This window comes from Oreochromis aureus, linkage group 16, assembly GCF_013358895.1.
Source record: "Oreochromis aureus strain Israel breed Guangdong linkage group 16, ZZ_aureus, whole genome shotgun sequence".
NCBI classification, from domain to species: Eukaryota; Metazoa; Chordata; class Actinopteri; order Cichliformes; family Cichlidae; genus Oreochromis; species Oreochromis aureus.
In genome coordinates this window covers 16,742,192-16,758,328 of record NC_052957.1, presented here as the reverse complement: position 1 = coordinate 16,758,328, position 16,137 = coordinate 16,742,192, and the positions used below count along the sequence as shown (strand labels likewise).

The 16,137-nt window shown below is 38.7% G+C and overlaps 1 protein-coding gene across 1 annotated transcript; it reads left to right on the top strand.

Annotated features, from left to right (window-relative positions):
• The first annotated feature begins 4,443 nt into the window (after positions 1-4,443).
• Positions 4,444-14,457, top strand: LOC116322894 (acetylcholine receptor subunit alpha). The gene is made up of 9 exons (XM_031743106.2): positions 4,444-4,755; positions 6,614-6,756; positions 6,859-6,903; positions 9,223-9,332; positions 9,710-9,905; positions 11,203-11,440; positions 13,158-13,381; positions 13,589-13,825; positions 13,925-14,457. The coding sequence occupies exons 1-9, from the start codon at positions 4,713-4,715 to the stop codon at positions 14,051-14,053; spliced, it is 1,365 nt and encodes a 454-aa protein (XP_031598966.2). The 5' UTR covers positions 4,444-4,712; the 3' UTR covers positions 14,054-14,457.
• The last annotated feature ends 1,680 nt before the right edge of the window (positions 14,458-16,137 follow it).

Genomic DNA, 16,137 nt, shown 5'->3' with positions numbered 1-16,137 from the left:
CACCTCATTTGACATGTTTCATCATTACTCTGAACATTAACATTATATTTTGTTACTTTGTAAAAACTCACTAGAACATGAAAATTCCCACAAAAAATGCAATATTTATTCATCCTATATTTATTTTTTACATTTTTTACATCTTTGACTGGGGCTGTGCTATAGATATGGAAAGGAAACTATTAAGTACAGACACGTTGCTGGTTTTGATTTATTGTTCATAGTAAGAAAACATACAATAGCTAGTCTTGTGCATTAAATAAAGAAGAGAAAATGTATACTAGACATGCAGGGGCTGCAGTGATGAGCCTGACACTCTTTCATTCTGCATACTCATGATGACGGGTTGTGCCTAAAAGCGCACATGTCACATGACTTTACAGAAAGCCCTGTAACATCCCATCAGTCACACAGATTCACAGAGGAATTAAAACCAAACCCACATTACCTGCGGCAGCACCACTGCACTCTGGGGAGGTTGTTAATTACTGGATATATGTGCAAACAATGTCACATGAAATTTGTGGATTTTGAGTTTAATTACCCACAGGTTATGTCCTTCCATGCAATTTCCAAGAACCAGTCATGCACATCACCAGTGGCTCATTACATGATCAGGGTTTCATACTACTGAGGCTCAGAGAATAAATTTAAGTTGTTTGGATAGCGTGTTTATTCTACGTGATTTTAAATAATGTTTTCCCTCAAGCCTTGGACACGTGAGCGTTCAGACTGTAGAACTGTTTTCTATGTTGTCTGCAGCTTCATTTCCAGCCTTTCCCTCCATTTAGGTCTTTGTGCCTCAAATTTCACCACTAAGCATTTGAGAAGCAATCACTGCTTGACATTTAATCACTCCGGTGTTGTGGCCACATCACATTGAGTTAATGTAAGCTAAATTCAGACTTGTCTCCGGTGATTGTGTGGCAAAATTGGATTTTCATCCAACCGTTTAGTGCCCCCCCCACCATTATCAGCCATTTTAAATATATCATAGTACTGTGAATGAGGGTAAGCCGCACAAATAAAGCTATCAAGCTTTCTATCACTCAGTCAGATGTGGTGATAACGCCATGCTAGAGCAGTGTCTGCCAAATGTATTGTGCACTGGATGTGCATTATTCACAGCATGAGAAATCTGAAAGGCTGTGATCCATGAGATAACTGACCTTTCTCTCTTAACTGGATGGCAATGCTTTCTTCCCTGCTGAACGCTGACCTGAAAACATTTACAAGCGCTGAAATATAAGTGCAGAATTTGAAATGGCAATGCTTATCCTTTTAATTAGAGGCTAATGCTTGACATTATAGCACTGTGACTGTTTCTGTGGTTTAATTTATACACTTTGCAAATGCACACAATTTTTCACTTGCAAAAGCATAAATATTAATACATAACAATAATATATGGAAACAGGAGTAATACATATTGAATTAAAAATCATGTGTATGCAGGGTTTTCTCTGAAAAAAATATTAGTGTTTCTATATTTACGTTGCCACAATTTGTAACAAAGCACAATGTTTTCTTTGTAATTTCTAATCCTCTTAATGTTCATCAAACCATAACCATTCAATATGGTGTCCACTGTTCATCCACCACCTGCAGGTATTACATAGGTGCTTTTATTTGTATTCGCTGAATATTTAATCACTCACAGAGCAGATGTAAACACACAACTCGCACTGTGAGGCTTCAAAGCTGGACAATGCACCAGAAGTGTCCGACTGAGACAAGGCTGACTGAGCAGATACAATGAAGGCTTGTCCTGCATTACATGACAGACTTGGAGATAGGCAAAGCGGTGCTAACATGGTGTAAATTCAAATGACCTGAGTGGCTGGTGGGAGAGCAAAGGGGGAGGGTTAAGAAGAATCTCTGTTAATTCAGATATTGCCAAAATGCTCATTTGTTCCTAAGTGAGATGAATGAGGCTCGTGGTTCAGTGGTTGGCTGATTGAACGGAGTAGATATGTGAGGAAATTGAGTTGCTTGACCCACCACTGGCCCGACAGGATGGGGCAGTGCACAGCAAGAAAAAAGCGTGGGTGTAACACCTGCCCTCTAGAAAGGACAGTGTGAATTGACAAAGCTTTAAACAAAGCAATCTCACAACGTGATCCATTCTGAAGGTGTTTCTGGCAAGAGCAGGCCCCACAATGCTTTTCTATAGGGGTGACAAGCTGAGATCACCACATATTTTGTGGTGGTACCAAAGGCTTATCATTTTACTCAAAGGAGTATAAAGACAATGACAATGTGTCTGCATGGCAACAACAGTAATAGAGCAATGGTTCTGCAAAAAACCTCTGTGGGAAAAATACAAGTAACTGGATGTAACTTTTGTAAGTTTGATGAGTTTAATCCCTCCAGCAGCACTTTATTCTGAGTGGTGGCCATATTTAGTCTTTTGTGGCACTAGCCACCCCTGGCCACCACTTAGCATTGCCTCATGTGTCCTGGAACTTTTACTCATACTAAATGGTTTCGGCCCTGTTCTCTGGAACTGTAGGTGATCGCTTGCAATGACCAATTTGCTCAAGTCTTCAGAAAAAAGCAACATTGAAAATGTACACATAATAATTAGTTTCTTCATATTTTTCTATCAAAGTAGAAAATATGTACAATGGTGTTGTGTGAAACATATGCAAACATAAATGGAAACATACCATATAGCATGACCACAACATAGCCTGAACTCTCTGAGGCAAGCCATCTTGTAATTTCTTTAAGTAGCCTTCAGGAATAGTTCTCCAGGCTACTTGTAGGACATGTAAAGCTCCTCTTTGGATGTTGGCTCCCTTTTGTTCCATTCATTATCAACATGATCCCACACTGCTTCAATAATGTTGACATTTGGGCTCTGGGGAGGCCAGTCTATGATGGATGGTGTTCCATTGTATCTTGATGCATGTTCAATCATCCAGGTAAGGAAATCCCAGAAAGTTGATTCTGCTCACAATAGATATGCCAAGTTGTCAGCTCTTTGGGCATTACCTTTTGGAGATTCAGTTAAAGAAACAGGAACATATTATATGTCGCGCTGACCTAGTAGGTGTGGCTATTATCCTTCTCTTCATCCTCCTGCCCACTACCTGCTCTGTGCTGCTGCTGATTAGACCTTGTGTGCAATCTACAACTAAGCGCGGCCTGGTGCGCGCCGGTCCGCCAGGTGAGCTGAATTAGAGCAATCAAGGGCTGGCGTGCCTAGTAGACCTTAAAATGCATGCAGCAGTCGTTTGACCCGTGTGCGACATACTGAGAGGACAGCAAACAAAGCACAATCCACTTTCCACTGTGAGGAAGATTTTGAGCTAGACGGGCTATCGGTAAGCTCTTGGACTCATATTTTCTGCTTGTATGTTTGGGAACTATGGAAACTCAATTGTGGAAATGTATTTATGCTTAACAAAAACAAACAAATCATATTGATATTAAAATGAATGTATATAGTGTTTCCCACATTTATGTTAATTAATACTAAAAACAGCTACCCCAAATCCTTGGTTAAAGTTTCTATTAAGATATTTGCAAACTTTAGAATGTATACTTTAAAAATGTAATTGTTTATAAAAGGTATAAAATGCAAGGTAGGCTTTACTGAAGTGTATATATTTTTATTTTATTTGTATTCTGTATAATGCATTTAATTTATCTGAATGATTAATGGAATGGCCTTTATTTTCTGTGTTTAAAGGTTTTTCACCTATCTAGCAAACGGCTATCTAACTGGCTAACTACCTGACTGACTGAATGAACCTGAAACTGGTCAAAGAAAATAGAGTGAAATTCAAAGTCTGGTCTTTTTCAAGTGTGGGCACCTCGCAGACAGAGAACACTTGACATTATGTGTTTTGTGACCGGCTGCTTGAAATAACGCAGCTAAAGATACTATTTAAAATGGTTTCTGTAATGAGTAGACCCAACACTTCATCCTTTGGGTTAGGTGCTTCTTATATGCTGGATTAATTAACAGGTCAGTGTTAAGTGGCTTAACAACCAAACAAAAGCATTCTTCTAAGAATGGTCACGTGCAAGGAATGGGTTAAAAATGAGCGAAAAAGCAACCAATGTCCAAAAGAAACTGGAGAACGATTGCTAAAGATCAGTTAAAAAAATTAAAACACACTCAGACTCCATGGAAGCAAAACATAAAGAGGTTGAATGGCCCAAAACTGTACTTTTTTTTGGGGGGGGGGGGAGCTGAAACATGTAATGTTGAATTAAAATCCTCTGTCACACTTGGATTTTTTTTTTTTTTTTTTTTTTTTCTGTGGCACAAACTCATAAAGCTTTATCAATGTGGAGACATCATTTTTATTTACACAGGTCTGTAGATAAGGATTTCAAAGCTTCAATAACAGATTATTAGAAAGAGAAAACGCACAGAGCAAGTATGTTCCGTGTCTTTGCACCTAGAGGTTGTGGGTGGCCAAGTTCATGATACGATATTTCAGGGGTGGATTACCGTGGTATGTTGATCTTATATATTGTCCCTCTCAAATGACAAGCGTTGGCAGGCAATCTCTCACATCCACAGTGCGACAATAACAACCAGGCTGCCAGTGGAGAGCTTGAAGGTTGTATAGTAAGTCATTTGCCAGCGCTAAAAGAATCTTTTACGCGGTTCAACACGTTTTAATTCTCGAGTCATCGACAGGCAACGTGTCGAAGATGGATCTTAGTTTGGATGCCTGAGTTTACTCGCAATAATGAATGTTGTGATTTTTATTTTTCATCTAGTCACCCTAACAGGTAAGAAATTGTTGTAAACTAAAGAAAGTGTGTGCTTGATCACTTTTGACATAGTGTACTTGCCTTTGAAGCATTTAATTAATGTAAAAAAAAAAACATCAGTACATAAATAAAATACAAATAAACTCTTAATTATATTTACAGAAACTTCTCTGAGGTCAGTGTAATCTGATCCAATTCACAGAACAGAACTAATGAGCAAATTTAAGCTTTGTACAAACTGGCTCTCTTGCAAGGCCAAGTACAGTGAGGCTTTTTCTTCTGGGTCTCAACCCTTCATCTGCCTGTCACCACATGAAGTCATCTGCATAATTATAGACAGGCAATTCCTTAGTTTACTGTGTTGAATGTCCCGAGAATCATTCAAGCATTCAAACCACATGTTGCTGTAAAATGGCCTTCATTTCAAGGTCAAGGGAAATGAAAGGAGGTCCTGCTTTGGCTTGTGACAGATGCGTAGTGGAAAATGGGAAAAATAATATCTCTGTTAACAACCCACACAGTGGAGCCATCGCATGTTTCAATGAAGTGTTGCCAAAATTAAACTCTCTGCACATACACTGTTTGTTGTGTTTACACTACAGGCAGTCCCTATGTCTCCAGGACACACATATATTGACAAAAACTAAGCCAAAATGCAGAAGCAGTGCGTAAAAAAATTAAGTAATATCCAAGATTCAGTGCCCGAGGTGTCCAGAGCCTGTCCTCACCTCCACACCACTCCACCATTGTATTTAACAGTTGGAGGATGTTTGTGCTGATATGCTGTGTTTAGTTTTCGCTCAGTGTGATGCCGTGCATTACTGCCAAACATCTCCACACTAGTCTTCTATGTTGTCCCAGAGGTCTTGTAGTTTGTTCAGATGCAACTCTGCAAACCTAGGCTCTGCTGTCATGTTCCTTTTTTTTCCCTCCTGGCAAACCTTCCAGACAAGCAACTGTTAATTTGTACTGTTGTGAACTTGAAAATGAAATTGAACGTGCACAGGCCAGTAGAGCTCTCTGTGCATTGCAAAGTCTAACTTGTGGATGAATTTGCTGGGACATCAACTCATGGGAAGATTGGTTTTCCACTTGTAAACAATCTTTCTCACTATTAAATGGTGGATGATTGTTTGGTAAAGGGCCTTATAACCTCTCCCAGATTGATGGGCAGCAACAATTCCTTCGCAATTCCTTAATCCACTGCTGATTTTTGCTCCTTAACATTCTATTAAAACACACTTGAATATCCCAGAACAGCAAAGTGCCCAAACTTCTGCTTTTATAAAGGTGCTCACACTTGCTGATGATTAGTTAACCAACTGCATTTCACTAGCAGCACCCGGCTGCTACCTACCCTCTTAATTCCTATGAAGCCAGTCACAGTATAATTAGTTTTTTTACTCACAAATTTTGCATTTTTACTCAATTTTTGTTATCTAAATATTACCTCAGATGTTATTTATTTAACTTTAAGACCTGCTAAGGAAAAAAAAATAATGTCCAGATACAAAAACCCTCAGAACTAAAAGGTATACTTTCTTTTTACAGTCAATGTATATATTTTATTTATATATCAAGTAAAAGTCTATTTTACATTGTAAAATTTTATGTCAGCACTTCAAGAGTTTGGCAGCACACATATTATAGACACTACACACCATGGAAACGAGTTTATTTTCACACTGCCGTGTACTAATTTTACAAACATGTTGCACCTACATTATCACGTCTGTTTTCCAGTCACCCTAAGTGTCAGGTGTTCTTAAAAAGCATCTGATTTTCCAGCACTCAAGGAGAGCTACCAAGAGTGGAGTCACTGTTTAAATGACTCCAAACATAACTCATCACAAAGCAACTATGTTGTCTGTTTCAGGCACGGCCTGGGGCTCCTTGGAAGAAACACTTCTATTTAAAACCCTTTTCACTGGTTACAATAAGGTTGTCCGTCCTGTCAGTCATTTCAAGGACAAAGTGAACGTTACTGTGGGTCTTCAGCTCATTCAGCTCATCAGTGTGGTGAGGTCTTACTTGGCAGTATATCACCTGTCATAAGATTCACTGTTGTCACACAATGCTAATCTCTGTATGAGTAACACAACACATTTTTTGGATCCACAGGATGAGGTTAACCAGATTGTCACCAGCAATGTGCGACTGAAACAGGTTTGTTAATTTTTTGTCGTGTTATCGTGTATGAAGGAGAAGGAAGGTATTCCTCTATAGTCACTTCTGCCATTGACAAAAATGCCAAACTGAGTCAAATATTAGGCTGCACTGACTTTGTTTTGATAAAAAGTCTTCCTTTAATTCATTGGTAGGTGATTTTTTGCCAAATAAACCCAGGATTTTATACTATTTTATATTTTATACTATTACTTCCACTAGTATTGTTCAAAAAAGACAGATTAACCAAAAAAATCTGAAAAAGACATGAGGTAAATAATTAATCAATACTTGCTAACCACGGGTTAAAGTTGGGGGGTCCAAACAGCTGCTGTAGCAGTGTGGAAGAGGAGGAAAAAAGAGACACGAATCTATTTAAAAAAATATTGTGACCTTTTAATTTTCTGAGGCTTATTGTTCTTTGTGGATTTAACTGAATGACAGTTCAGCTTAAACTGATGTCTATTACACTCAATGTAACCTTACAATAATTGACCATGAACACCACAGTCTTCTCTGTACCAGCTCAACATAGCATGATGGTAAACTTAACCACAATACTGCAAACTAAGCAGTTTTTTCATGCACTAAATTGCATTAGTATTTTCATGCAATCTGAATTTGAATTATTATATGCTGTCAGCTAGAACAAACAAACAATATTTTGACAGTATTACTCATTAACTGCCTATCAGACGTACTTACTTAGAATTACTCATTAACTGAAGATACCAGAACACCATTCAGGATGGTCCGGGTTCACTTTAGCTCATAGCTCCTGATGCAGGACCTTATCGAGATATCTCTTGATCATACTCAAGAGTTACTTGAGAGTTGCAACCATATCTGTTATTTTTATGTCTTCATTTTCTGTGTTAAGCACATTGAGTTTTCATGCAATGAAATGTGCTATATAATTGACATTGTTATTGTTATTGTCATATTGGGCAAGATACAATAACCACTTGTTAGGAAAAATTGTGGTTAGCAGTGGTTTCTTGAGGTTGCTGGCTGGGTGAAATTAGTTGCGAAGAAGGTACTACATTAAAAGCCTCTTCATGATAGAGTTGGCTGTAAGCAAATTGTCAGGGTTGCCTGTTGATTTTAACATTTGTCTGTAAATAATTGCAAACTATTAGCTAAACTATTAAAACTTTAAAGCATGTGTCACAAACTGGAAATAGAAAAGGTTCACCTTCATAATAAAAGTCGAACCCTTTGAAACATGTTGGCTTTTCACACTTTCACTACATCTCACAGAGTAGCTGGTACTCCTCTACAACACTGCAAATTTTGGTATCAATCTGACTCTTTTGAAGAGCTGGACTATAAATGTGCCTGTCTCTAAAACCCTTTGGGTCAGTTTCTGTTGTTTAAATTATAGTACTTGTTTGGGATACATTATATTTTTTGTTTCCAAAAAATAATTAATTAACCCAGTACAATGGGCTACATACTGACCTTAAAAGATAGGATCAATAATTTGTTTCTATCACACTAGTATCGATGCAACACCATAACCAGCATTGATATTAATACTATGGATATTTTGATAGACCCATCTACCTCTAGTAGCTGGAAAGGGTTAGGGCAAATCCATCACTTCCTTTCAAACCAGGGCTACAGCTATATTTTAGCAACCAAAGCAAATACAAGGAGGTTTTTCCCAGCTGGCTGGGATTTTTCCCTACCGACACATGGTCGCCACAGGGACACCGATGGCCTGTAGGCCTGCTGACCACTAACAACTGATTGGGGAATACAAATTTTTCCCTCAGGACAGGTTCCCTATAGCCTCACTGACCAGCCTATAGGCCTGTGCGACTAGAGCTTTATTCACCTGATCCTACAATGTTTGATTGTCACACATCCGAAAAGACTGGTTAACATCATATGGTTAGTGATCACATGTCTGCAAAACCTCAAAAGTAGACAGCAATCATTCCCACAAGAACTGCCTGAGAAATAACAAATCATCATCATGTTTGGTCTATAATTAACTCCCACTTTTCTAAGTAGTTTATGATAAACTATGATCCAAACACCAAAAATCACAGAACAGTAACTATTGATTCATTACTGATTACTTCAAGATAGTTTGTTGTCCTCCAAGCATTGTGCAAAATACTTTGTCCCTCATTACTTCAGGCTTGCTTCACCATCATCGTGTCCTCTTTCAGCATCATGATTATAATTTTGACTCATTAACAGCTTTTGTGATGTTTTCTGTTTTTCCACTAAATGAACCATTTATACTGGCTGCTATTTGTGAAGTATAAACTGCGGGTACAGACCTGACTGTCCCTCTCTGTGTTTCAGAAATGGAAAGATGTGAACTTGCAGTGGAACCCAGAGGATTATGGTGGCATCAAAAAGATCAGAGTACCTTCCAGGGACATTTGGCGTCCTGATCTCGTTCTTTACAACAAGTATGTATTCAAGCTATAACTGACCAATGCCATATATATATATATATCTATGCTTGACCTGAAAATTCTGACTGCAAGAAAACAATCAGCACACTCGTCAGTGATATTTTGGATCACACGTTTCTATACTGCAGCATGTAGTACGTGATAGCTCGGATTTCATTGTGCTAAATTTGGCCTCTGTATAGCAGACCCCCCCACCCCCGTGCCATATGCTGCATTGACACACTGCTGTTTTTTTCCCTTGACAACCAGCTCTGCTGCCACAACAACTTGTGCCAACCGCACCCTGTCCTCAGGCGCTGATGTCCCCCTGCGTGAACATTTAACTTATTATCTCCCGTGTTGATGCCGCCTGTGCTTGTCTGTGCCCGCAGTGCCGACGGTGACTTTGCCATCGTTCATGAGAGCAAAGTGCTGCTGGAGTACACTGGGATGATCACATGGAACCCACCCGCCATCTTCAAAAGCTACTGTGAAATTATTGTGTTGCATTTCCCCTTCGACCTCCAGAACTGCAGCATGAAGCTGGGTACCTGGACCTACGATGGAAACTTGGTCGTCATCAATCCCGTAATACATATTAACCCAGTCACAGTCTGTTTCTTACTTAAAGTTAATTGAGGAGATTTATGCCACTCTCAACTAGTCTGCCTAAGTCCCCCCCAAAAAGTGTACACAAAACTTACAAAATAATGACAAATGACAGCTTCTGTTTTGTATAAATTAAAGACAAAATTATTAATTGACACAAGAACTCAAGCTGTTATTTGTACATACACAAATGCGATGTTGCAACATGTAAATAATTTAGTTTCCTTTATTTACACTGGCAAGGGCTAGGCAAGAAGTTCCCCTTCTAGTCTTTCTGATAAGCTTGTAAACAACTACAATTTTAACCAACTAAATTTTAGGAAAAGTCATGAATTGCATGTAAAGGATCGACAGAGTGACTATGACATCAGCCATTCATTTATTAACTGCTGTTTTAAAGTCTCAGTTTCTGACTTTAACCATACTTTGCTTAAGAAACCAGATGTACTACTTGGACAAGAGTGTGGAGTTAATCAGCTAGCAATAGCTAACTAGCTTGGTTAGCAAAGTGCACATGATACAAATACAAGCTTAAATTAAAATGAACAAACTGAAACAATCAATCTGTTAGTTTTTTACTACAACAAAATACAGGCTAAAATGCAACAGACTGAGAAGGTGCTTACTCCGAATGCCCACATTATAGCCACTTGTCAATCACAGCCATGCCTTAAAATACGCTCTGTTAGCTATATCTAGCACCCATATTTTACAAATTCAATTGGAAATGGGTCGATATTTATATAATGCTTTTCTAGGCTTTATCAGCTTCTACTGACCCCTCAAAGCAATCAGTTAAATGTACTTAATCATGCATTCATAGGGTTCTTTATTTAACACCTCCCTAAAGAACCTCTTTTCCATGCCTAATTTAGAATCTCTGATTAACCAAGCATGCTTGTCATTGGATGGAGAACCTGGAAATAACCCATTCAGGTACAAGAAGAGCATGCAAACTCCACAGAGAGAGCACAAGTGAGAGTCTGAACCAGGAATTTTCTTGCTGTGAGGCAGCAGGGCTAACCACATCACTACCATTGAAAAAGACTTAAACCCAGCGAGCAGGATGATAAATTAATGAGATTATTTATCAAGTCAAACGCAGGATTATTTTCTCAAAAACACTGATACAATCTCACTTTCTTTGCAACCGGATGAAAAGAATGAAAGCAGATTTAAAGCTTACTGATTTTACTTTTTTTATAACTTTCTTTACATTTCTCTAGAAAATTTACATAATAAGAATATTTATCATCATATTCATATTTCCTGACAGGACAGTGACCGCCCAGATTTGAGCCACTTTATGGAAAGCGGAGAATGGGTGATGAAGGATTTCCGTGGCTGGAAGCACTGGGTGTACTACGCCTGCTGCCAAGACACCCCCTACCTGGACATCACCTACCATTTCCTCATGCTGCGGCTTCCTCTGTACTTCATTGTTAATGTCATCATCCCGTGCATGCTCTTTTCCTTCCTCACTGGCCTTGTCTTTTATCTTCCCACGGATTCTGGTATGTTTACACTGAAAAAAGTAAACCAAACAATAAAACATCTATCATAGATCATAATATACAGAAAGTTTTAAACACACCCTCTCACTAAAAAGGATATAAACCATAATTCTTATAAGTAATTAGATATACTAATATATATTAATATACTGGAGGAAGTTTCTCACAGTCTTGACAAATATAGTACTAGATTTATCTCGAGCTTTGCTTTTGTTGTATGCTTTTCAAATATTTTCAAAGGGAATCATTACCTGCAAGCCAATACTTCAGCCTCTTTGGAAAAATGGTATGTTGTTTCCTTTCAAGAGGTTGACAGAAAGATTTATGGCACTTTCATGTCTGGAAGGAACAGCCAGTTAGCTAGCTTAGAATAAAGTCTACAAGTGGGAGGAAGAGGCTAAGCTATTTATAACATGTCCAAAGGTAACAAACTCCATCTACTAGTACTTGTAAAACCTCAGTAACCTTAAAACCTTAAAATTGCATAGACATTTGCAATTTTCATCTAAAAAAATCTGTTTAGAAAAGGAAACATTTAACATGTTATTTAATCAAGTTTTACAAATCTGTTTAAGTACATTTGCTTGAGCTTCAGACAAAGACAGCTGTTTTACTGTTTCCTGTGTATGTGTACATATATGCAAATTATAAGGAACATGCAAACGATGCAAATTGTCAAAATTAGACTGTAGCCACTATTCGGCTTTCCTATTATGATATCAACTGACACCGTGTTGGAAAAATCCTTAAATGCTGCCTGTCAGTCCAAAGTGTCTCTACACTGGCTGTTTCAGGAACTGCACAGCTTATGTGCACATCTGGCCATGTTCCCAGTGTGTCGGTCTGCTTCATTACCCAGAGTCCCTCTGTGCTGTCATGTCTGAAAGCAGGCCTTTGCTTTAATGTATAATACATCACTTGATCCCTGTTTCTGATATGGCTGCTGACAGGAGAGTGTGCAGGAGATGCTAGTGCCAAAAAAGATGCCCTCCCTGGGATAAATGCTCTTACTGAGCAACAACAAAAACAACCCCCCAAAAAAGAACATGTCTCACATTTTACTCATGTGAAATGGTGTCAAAATCTCTTTATACTCCTGGCTTTATGAAAGAGGAAAAAAGTTGCCTATCACTGTTTGGATTTGATTTGCTTATTCGGGTGACCAGTGCAAATGTGCTGCTGTATAAATTCAAATTAAAGTTAGTTGATGGGATTCAGGAAACAGCCCTCCCTTGTGGCAGTTTAATAAGATTGCACGTTCATGCAGTTTAATCTGCACGACATTTGCACCTATACTTTCATATTTTTCAGGTCAAGTTATGGTCTAAACATGTTATCAGCCCTTCAGTGTATCGGGGATAAGTTACAGCATAAACATGGTGTCCCTACCTAAGAATGTAACTACATTATTTTCTTTCTTTTTTCTTTTTATTTGAATTATTTTTAGACTACTGAAGAGGTCAAGAATAGTAAACAAGAGAAAAAAAAGATCTGATGAACATCTACCTATCATGTGCTGATCAAAACTGCATACTACTATATGGAATTTGAACTGAAATAATTTAATAGGCAATTTTGTGTTCTTTGATTAATTAGTCCCTTTTGTCACATGACCAGAAATATTTACACAACAGCTGACTGTGTTTGAAATTCTATACCTCGTGCTGATTTCTATCCAAACTAAGAAAGAGTGAATGGTTATAATGGTGTCTTCCAGGTGAGAAGATGACCCTCAGCATCTCTGTCCTGTTGTCTCTGACCGTGTTCCTGCTGGTCATTGTGGAACTGATCCCGTCTACCTCTAGCGCTGTACCACTCATTGGGAAGTACATGCTCTTCACCATGGTGTTTGTCATTGCATCCATCATCATCACTGTCATTGTTATCAACACCCACCACCGTTCCCCGAGCACTCACACAATGCCAGACTGGGTTCGCAAGGTGAGCACAAGAAAGCAAAAGACTACATTTTGATAGTGAAGCTGAATAACTAAAGGAGTAGATTTGCTCAAGCGAGGCAAGCTTGAGTTTTTCTCCTGCATTATATTGCCATCTAGTGGTAACAGACTTAAAAAAAATTTTTGTTCTTTATCCATCTTTTCTGGTATTGTACACTCACTGACACATTTGTCGTCTCCTTCATGATAGGTTTTTATCGAAACCATTCCCAACATCATGTTCTTCTCAACAATGAAACGCCCGGGAAAGGAAAAGCAGATAAAAACCATCTATGGTGCTGATTTTGATATCTCAGATATCTCTGGAAACCAGGCCTCTGCTGTTCCCTACTACTCACCCATCACAAAGAATCCTGATGTGCGCAGTGCCATTGATGGGGTCAAATACATCGCAGAAACCATGAAATCAGATGAGGAATCCAGCAGTGTAACCATCCTTATAATAAAATATTTTGCTATCATGTTGCTAAAATCCAATCTAGAGTCCTGCAATTGATACATTTTCTCTATTGTTTTTTTTTTCCAGGCTGCTGAAGAGTGGAAGTTTGTGGCCATGGTGTTGGATCACATTCTGCTTTGTGTCTTTATGGCTGTGTGTCTAATTGGCACATTAGCGGTGTTCGCAGGCCGCCTCATTGAGCTGAGTATGCTTTAAAGACCCATCCTTTATGTTCTGCCAGCTACACTTCTCAGGTGATCACGTTCACCTTTGTTTTTTGAAGCTCCTGTACAGGCCTGACAGCATTTACAGCTTGATCTTCCTTTCTCTTGTTGTTTGTTTTTGGAGTGTGAACAATTGTATCCTGTAAGAACATGTAATTTGCAGTATTTTCATATTTGTATTCAACATATTTTAACAGAGTTACTTTTTCCGTTGTGTGTATGGACAGGAACATGTGTGCAACTGGACATAAATCTAATGTTGTGTAATATTGTGCAGCTTTGCTTGACATGTTTATACTGTACAGCTGAATAAAATTGTTTTGTCCTGTTACAAGGTGAGATATGACTGAAGGGTAGACTTTATAGCGCAATAAGAGGAAAACCAGATGAAAATTGATAGCCTCCATCCTGTAGCTCCTTGCTTTTTTCTGTTCTATTCTCCTGATACAAGAGCACTGGCACGTGCTTCATACCACTAAAAATATGAAAATTCTGACTTACACCTTCCCAGGTAAACATAGAGATTAGGAAAAAAGAATCCAGTTCTGGCTAATGTACGTAGCAGCACACAGCACACGGCAGACTGACAACTTCTGGAGCACATTTTAATGTCTTTAATATCAAATGGTACATGTTAGAATCATATAAGCTATAATCTAATTGTAGCTGGTAATTGTGTCAATTGTGCCTAAGTTTAAAGCACGAGGGTCTGATTGATAATCGTGTCACTATTATCAATCAGACCTATTTTTCTGAAGCACTCCTGCCTTTTGTTTCCCACAACACTGTGTACACTGTGCACCTTATGCAGGCTCTCTATTTGAAATTCAAATATTAATGCAGATTCTGTACCTGCCCACTTTTGCTTGTAATGTGCTTACTTAGCTCTTGGCTCCTCAGTTCACAGCAGTTATTTGACAGGTGCATGTGGCACAGCCATCAGCTAACTTTTTTACTTAACTCTGTGGGCACACAGGAGACTAAATTCATGGTATTTCTGGGTTTTATAGGTTGTATAAAATGTGCATTCCACAGTTAAGATACTTGGGAGAGTATATCAACATTTTAATTTCCCTGATATACTCCCACATCCCAGATAAATGATACTGCCATGCTTTGTGCTCATTTGAATGTTGTTCTCCCCTGTTCCTTGCTTTACAATTTGCTAGTACTGGGTCCACAGCAAGGTGCTGGAAACAATCCTAAGTGATTTTGGTTCATGTTGACATGACGGCATCACATAGTTGCTGCAGATTTTTCACCTGCACATTCATCATGTGAATCTCCCATTTCATTACATTCCAAAGGTACTGTGTTGGATTTAGATGTGGTCACTGTGGAGGCCATTTGAGTACAGCTAACTCAGTTTGAGATTATTTGAGCTTTGGCTAGAGGGACTGATGGCGCGATATGGCAGCCTCGCTTCTGTCAGCCTGCCCCAGGGCAGCTGTGGCTACAACTGTAGCTTGCCTCCACCAGTGTATGAATGTAAGCGCTTTGGGTGCCTTGAAAAGCGCTATATAAATCCACCAGACTGAACTGTTGATATAAGGAAGGATGGATCCATATTTTTAAGATGTTTACACACAATTCTGACTCTACCATCGAAGTACAGCAGAAGCTGATATTCAGTGGGCCAGACAATGTTTTTCAGTGTTGTAGCTGACAGGAATGGCTCTCATCTGCTTCAGTGTTCAATGTGTTGTGCATTCACAATGTGTTGTGCATTCACAGACGCTTTTCTACATACCTTGGTTGTTACAAGGAATAGTTTTAGTTATATCTGCCTTCCTGACAGCTTGAACCACACTCATCATTCTGACTAACATGCAACTGCAACAACAGTCTACATGGCTCTTGACTAAGAATAACAAAAAACACAGAAAGATTTATGATCACAGAAGACAGAACATTTCATGCAAAAGATAACTCGCACAGTTAAGTATATCTTGTATTAAAAGATTATATGGAGACAAAACAGGATCCTTCCATTCAGCACGTGAGAAGGGCTGACTGATAACATTTTCCATCACTGTCATCATTTTTATGATAACTGTGGTTCTCGTCATTTTTAGA